Below are 7,500 nucleotides of genomic sequence, written 5' to 3'. Positions count from 1 at the left end.
GTGGGAGTGACCACGCACTTGATCCGAGCATCGATAATGGTTGTTGATCTGCGGCGAAAATACAAAAAAGGGTTCAATGTTGGAAGGAAATGGTACCATAGTACAAGTTCTGTTCCCTATTCTACTCCATCGACAGATTAGCATGTTGGAAAAGTGTTGATGTTGCCTACGCTACTCCTTCTGTTCACAAATGGTTTTCTGTTTTGCTCTGACTAACATATCTTTCATGGATTTTTCTTTGCGATATATTATTGGGGACATGTTAAAAAGTTCTCTTAGATGTGGGTGATTTTTCTATCAGGTGCCATTTCCTCGTGAGCAGAGTGGTATTTTGTGACAAAAGTCAGAATTGTGTTACGGTACATGTGCGTTTTCATCTCCTAATGTATGACCTGTAAATTTTGTTGGAGAATTTCAGTTCGGAGAGATGCCTTTTCACTGCTTTCTGGGTATCCTCTATTTTTTAGGTGTATTTCAAAGTCTCGTGCATTTTTCAAAACTACAATGGGAAAAATTTGTTATTTGAAGCGGTAATGCTTTTCCTTTTATTAACCTTCTTGTTACTCCTACTGGACATCAGGAAATTCTGCTGTGAGAACTTTTGTAGAGCACAAAATATGTTTTTCACAGTTAAGAATTTCCGGGTTCAATCGATTAGGGAATACTTACATGTCACAATGTGTTAGGATGGTTTTAGGATGGGTTTGGCGGCGGTATGAAGACTTTCTCTGCTGATTCCTGCAACTCTTTGAGAGATTTCGGCAATTTATGTTCATTTATCTGGCCCACGGCCACGGCCTATGGCCCGCCACAACCCAGCGGCCCAAAGGCTCAGCGGCCTGCGGTCCACAGCCCACAACGGGCCGGCACCCCGGAGGCCCTGTAGCCTAGTCCTGATTTTCCACAGTTTTTTTGACCAGTGGTAATTCCACGTGCATGCACAGATCTGCATCGGGTTTGGGCGTGTAAAATGGACGACGGTGAGTTTGAATTCGTTTAGCATTTTAATCATTTGAATCCTTGTTTCTGTTTGTTGTTGTAAACAGACGAAAACAACAGAGAATGACAATGTTTTTCACTTAGCAACATGCAATGAAAGAAAGGATCGAAAAGGATTGAAATGATTATTAAAATGGTAAACAAATTCAAACTTACCGTCTTTCATTTCCGCACCCCAAACCTGATGCAAATCTGTGCATGCGCGTGGATTTACCGCTGGACAACAAAACTGTGTGGGCCACCAGGCCGTGGGCTGCGGGCCGCTGGGCCACGGGCCTGCTTTTAGCAAAACCCCATTCTACATGTACCCCCTTTTTAGAAACCAACTCCACAGATTTATCAAGTTTTCTTCTTTTTTCCTTCACTATCGCTTACCTCACTCATACATTTCCTTTCAGTAGATCGAAATGTTTGTCTGAGTCTACGTGGGGGGGCTCATGTGACAAAGTCTATTTTTAGTAATAGTGCAAAGCGCTATTACCGACAATTTGAAATGGTTTCTTTGTTCGTTTGATTTCAGGTAATTAAGTTTGTTCCTCAACAAGAAGCTTGGGTTATTGAGAGATTTGGTAAATTCAACAGGATTTTGGAACCAGTAAGTTAAAATGTAATGGTTAATGCAATTATTCATTGTACAGGTGTACCATACACATATTTAGTCTTGGGTGGTTAACCCATTGATTCCTGGGGATTCCCCATTGACGAACAAAATCGTCTGGCGTTAGACAGAGTAAACTACATTGTACTTAGTATGGCTGGGTTAGGCAGGTTCAGGTTAATACTTGACTGTATTGAAGATCAAATTATTTTCCAAACATAGACGGGAAGATTGATTCCGATGAAAGTGAATTGGAGTTTTTGTTTAGTTCATGGCTCGCATACCATTATGATATTGTTTTGAGACGTTTTTCAGTAAAAGATTTGTACAGATTCCATCACTTGCATGGTTCCCTACTCTATTCCAAGAGTCTTGTCTTGTGAAAAAAAAATTAGAACTGACTAAAGTACTGTAATAACTTAGATTTTTGTACTGAGTTTCCTTGATACTAGTACCCTAACTTGAGATCAACTCTGAAAGACTTCAATAAGGTTCATTTTTTTATTGGTGTTAATTGATTATTCATACAGTACTGCATGCTTAGTAGAATTAATTTATATGCACATGTACTCTACATTGTCTTTATTTTAGGGTTTAGCCATTCTTTTTCCTGTTATCGATGAAATCAAATATGTTCAGAGTTTAAAGGAAGTAGCCATTGAAATTCCCTCACAATCAGCCATCACTCTTGGTAGGTTAACGATTTTTTAATTAACTCCAATGGTTCACACACACATGTACATGTATGTTGTCCACTACTATTATTGTCATTATGAGTTGAAAATTGATTAAATGACAATCGTTTCTCTTCAGATAATGTTACGCTTCATCTTGATGGAGTCTTATACCTACGTGTGGTTGAGCCTTTCAAGGTCTGTTTTATTTTTTGGTTTGCAACTTTCAAGCATAAATGAACATTAACATGACAAAGTGATAGTAATTTAATGACTTTAAACAGAAAGGGAAATGACAACAGTGTGTTTGATTAGGGGATTTGCACCATTTTAAGAGTGATGGGAAATTGAAGTTGTACAGTGTACATGCTAACTTTAAAAGGAGAGAGACAGATTGTGCTACTAGAAACCCCCCTCTCCGCCCCCCCCCACCCCCCCCCCCCCAAAAAAAAAGAGAAAAAAATTGTCAACACCTTTGACCAAACCTGATACGCAGTAGGTGTTGGTCAAATTATCTAATAACTGGGCGTCTGATGAGATGCGGAAAAAAATTAAAGATTATGCGCAAATTTTTGACCATATTATGCGTAAACCAGCATTGATTATGTGGAAATTACATTGGATTATGCGAAAATTTAAACAATTTATAAAGCTAATACATGTAAGTAGGCCCGTCCAATGCATTTACATGCTTATAGCAACAAATCAGGACTCGAAATTGCGACCATTGAATTTTTTCCCTTTGCAATTAAAATATCTGGAGGAGTTGCCAATTTGCAACCAGCTTTCACCGTTGAAATAAAAGGGTTAGCAGTTGGCATTTTGCCGAAACTTTTGCTAAAATAAATGAAGCGATAAAAAATTGTTTTGTTTCTCGTCATGAATTTTGTTTCAATTTGGAGATGTGGAACAAGATTGTGATTGTGATCCATTACCTCGATCACATGTATTGCGGGCTCCTAATTTGTTTTGTTAAACCACTTTCTGCAATGTTCAGGAAAATAAGCGTTTCAAAATAGTCAATCTCTTTGGCTTTTATGTTTGTGAGGATGGTAAGCAGCTGCTTTATCACTAATTTCAGGCATTCCTTCTGTTTTATGCAGAAAATATCCTGATTATGTGGAGGATGCAGATTTTAGGGAATTATGCGGATCCGCATCGCTGCATCCTGTCAGATGCCACGTAATAATTTCAAACCACATCGTTAAAAAAAACACTACAATGTAGATACAACTTTAGTAAGCTTTGATGATGCTCTACATTTACTGTTAAAAAAGAATGCAGGTAGCTTTGAAATGAAAAGCTGAAGATTTTGTAGGCTACCTAATGCCTAAAAAATGCCCTAATTGACAAAAATACAAAATAAAATAAAAAAGACGGTAATAAACTGTAAGTGGTTGATAGTCAAGCAAGAGATGCCCACATAAGTTTTTTTAGACTTCCACATGACTAAAAAAATAAAACAAAATTCTTATAAATCTAAGAGGAATTTTATATTTTATAATCCAGAAAGTGCACAGTCATTTCATCTTCAAGGCATGGAAGGAGTAACAAGTTTGGTGTTGCAGTGTTTGTTCCTGTAATTTTTATATTTTACTCCATTTTGTTTTAGGCTTCTTATGGAGTGGAAGATCCAGAGTTTGCTGTGACTCAGCTTGCACAGACAACTATGAGATCAGAGCTGGGTGAGTAATTTACTTATTAACTACCCAAGAATTACTGTTTTCGTAGTTACTAAAACATGGAACAACCTAAAACCATGTACAACCACCTACAACCACCTCAAAGACATCTGCAACCACTCACAAAGAATTGAATGCCATCTCAAACAAGCCATAAATGTGTAAAATAAGTGAGATGACGATATGAAATGATCGTGGCATAAAGGTAAGTGATTTTCCGAATTTGTTAAAAACCAACCGGATGAGAATGGCGCTTTACCCTGCATTCCATCCTGTAAACCACACTAAATCGTGAGAAAGGGCCTGGAAATGGAACGATCCTCACAAGTTTCCTGAAAGTGGAACCATTCGTTCAAACTGCATGCTGTATGAATGCACGGACGCTGGCTTTCATTTTTAGGAAGATCCCGAAGGTATGCACAGTTCACATACAATACTTTGGTTGATCATTCTTATATATTCATATTTTTTCACTTATTCACAAAAGTCAGTACCAGAATATGTATATTTTGTATGTATATCTACTCTTCACTATTTTACAAATCCGCACGTGTATGTACATCATATTTAAAAATCGCTTTTTATTAAAATCTCAATAAGAAGATTACATAAAAGTTAGATGAAATCAATTTATGTGAATATGAATATGTAAGAGTGATCAATCAAAACATTGTAAGCAAACTGTATGTACTTTCGGTGTCTTCCTTAAAGACAAACACCGTCATGTGTTCATTCATACATGTACAGCATGCAGTTTGAATGAATGATGTTACTTTATTTCCCGGAATTTCGGGAAATTTGTGAGGATCGTTCCAGGCCCTTTCTCACGATTTTAGCACGGTGTACAGGATGGAATGCAGGATAAAGCACCATTCTCATCCGGTTGATTTTAACAAATTTGGAGGATCGCTTACCTTTGTGCCGCAATCATTCCATCAGGATGTTTTGGCTAAGTGGTAAACACATATTGTCATCTCGCTTATTTTAGACATTTATGGCTTGTTTGAGAGGCATTCGATTCTTTGTGAGTGGTTTTACTGGTAGATGTTTTTGAAGTGGACTTGTAGGTGGGTTGTAGATGGTCGTACATGTAGGTGGTTTTGAATCATTCCATGTTTTAGAAACTACATTATTATTTTACATGTATATGTAATTGCAACCTTCACAAAATCCATATACTTGGGATAAAAAATTGGAATTGCACTTCTCTGTAAAATGAACAGTCAAAGACACACATGGCTTTGCACACCTCTAACATGCATCATACACCTCTTTCAGGGATGCCGTTTGCATAGGGAGTTCAGATGGTTAGAGTATGATCACTTTTGCCTTAGCTTGAACTTGGCCTTTGACAAACTTGAAATGTTTGAATGTTTGACTTGCATTTAATTAATGAACATATGACTTTGTAAAAAAATGTACAGTCTCAATAAGAATTATTATAGGGAAGTCAAAGCTGATACAATGAATGCTGCTTGTTGGGAATCAGCTACATATCCTCATGTTTTGTTCTCCGTTTCATTTTCCTTGAACACGTCCTCAATGGAAGAACCAATAGGTAATCAGTAATACAGAAAGTCGATTTTTATATAATAATTATTCACATTCTTTCGTGTGTGTAGGTTATTATTCTAATCAAATGCTGAAAGTGTCTTTTCTTGGTGTCGCCGAAGGAAAAAATGTGAATACTGTAAATTAATGTTCTTTTATAAAGTGTTGTCATCTGCTTTTCTCACACTTGTGTGAATAATGTTTAAGTTAATATTAAATTTGATATAAGGACGCTTTTTTGCAGGAAAGATCAGTTTGGACAATGTTTTCCAAGAAAGAGAACGATTGAATCATAATATAGTAGGTAAGAAAAACCTCATCTTTTTTCTTGACTGCCGTTGTCTTTTATTAAATTCATTAATAATTATTATTATCTTCTTCCCTCCTTGTAGAGGCAATCAATCATGCTGCAGAAGTTTGGGGTATAAGATGCTTACGATATGAAATTCGTAAGTTGCTAGTTGCCTTTTTTGCAACCTTGTCTTTGAGCTATCTTCAAACTAGTTGGAATGCCTTCTTTCATCTTAGCTTTTCTTTCTGTGACTGTCTGTTGATAACTCTATAAAATCTCACCTTCAGCGCCAACTACCAAACTGCGTGTTGGCATCTGTCAATAATGTTGTTTTGAAAAGTTGATTTAAGTATCAGTTTTTGTGGTAACAGACTAAAATGTGCTGATTAGTTTATCTTTTTAGAATACTCAGTTATTCAAACTCACCATTTATTTGTTGCCTGATTTCTGTGCATCTAATTGCATGTACATTGTAACCTTTAATTCCACTTGTCATGGTTTGAGAATTGTCAAGAATAATTTTGTCTTGCAAATTATATAGTATATGATGAATCTGGCTAAAGGTGGCTCAAACCAGTTTCAACACTTTTAAGAGACCTTGTTAATTACACTTTATCAGGTAACAGCAATGTTATGGTACCATGTAAAACATCAATTATTGGTGAACAAGGTGCAGTTATTTTTGTGATGTAACAAGTTACCATGGCCACAGGAAAGCCTTGCAAAAACACCCTATATTTTGGCTTTAGTTGCTCATATTTGAAAAACGAACTCGGTGACCCGACTTTTTTATTGCACAAAAGTGATTAGCGGGCCAAGATGAAATTCTCTGTAAGTTTAAAAAAATTCTGTGGAGCGGATTCAGAGTTACCTTTCAATTATATGAGGTGGCTCTAATCCATAACGAGCCAGAGGTTCTTAGCAACCAAAAAAGGACCTTGGCACCCTGTGGAGATAGCAGGCAATTTGCCTGGTATCTCCGCGGGATGCCCAGCGACTTGTAGCATTCCAATGTAACTGAATTCCTCAGAATTATCTTTTTTTATTGACACCTTTATCGTAAAAGGTGTTTTAATCCTCTAGTTTGAATGATTTCAAACACATGACGTTTTCATAAGCAAAAGAGAATTAATGCAATCTTTAACTAGGAGATGGAACGATTTAGTCGAATATTTAAGGCAACAATTTAAGCGCACTAAAGACAACTTGCAACATAACAGATGAGATCACACTGTGATCCCATCGGAGAAGTTTAGTGTTCCTGGCGAATCGGATTTAATGGCTTGCTCGTACGCGTTAGGATTTGCTTGTGCACACTACAAACGGACAGCACGATTGTTGCAAATGGAACCAATCACCATTGTACTTGGCAAGTTCGGCTCTGAATCAGCACGATTGATTGATGAGCCTTCTAAGACCTTGTAAACGAAGAAACATTGTGACACAAAAACTTTACTTCTCCCAATCTTTCCTTTTTTCACACTGCCAGAAAGAGTGCAGAAGGGAAACAATGTTTCCTCCTTTACAGGGCCTTTATGTCTAACAAAAGATCTACAAATATTTGAAAAAATTAAATGACCATCGAAAATGTTTTGCCACTAGTTCATGCAACGAGCGACATTACAATAAAATTATTCCATTCACAGCACTCAACGCACGCTGAATCATAAAGCGTATTCTTCACCAACCGAGTTTTTTTTTTAC

At 36.9% G+C, this 7,500-nt stretch overlaps 1 protein-coding gene across 1 annotated transcript in view; it reads left to right on the top strand.

The window, feature by feature from the left end:
• The window catches only part of LOC138039274 (stomatin-like protein stl-1), a 20,328-nt gene that overhangs the window by 2,053 nt on the left and 10,775 nt on the right, over nt 1-7,500 (top strand). The window contains exons 3-8 of the mRNA XM_068885485.1: nt 1,520-1,594; nt 2,189-2,288; nt 2,411-2,469; nt 3,884-3,956; nt 5,749-5,808; nt 5,897-5,953. Coding sequence (XP_068741586.1) covers nt 1,520-1,594; nt 2,189-2,288; nt 2,411-2,469; nt 3,884-3,956; nt 5,749-5,808; nt 5,897-5,953 — 424 coding nt within the window. The remainder of the gene's footprint in view (nt 1-1,519; nt 1,595-2,188; nt 2,289-2,410; nt 2,470-3,883; nt 3,957-5,748; nt 5,809-5,896; nt 5,954-7,500) is intronic.

This window comes from Montipora capricornis, chromosome 2 (genome assembly GCF_036669925.1).
Source record: "Montipora capricornis isolate CH-2021 chromosome 2, ASM3666992v2, whole genome shotgun sequence".
Lineage (NCBI taxonomy): Eukaryota > Metazoa > Cnidaria > Anthozoa > Scleractinia > Acroporidae > Montipora > Montipora capricornis.
Note: the sequence above shows the minus strand (reverse complement) of the source record. Positions and strands in the feature narration are given on the sequence as shown.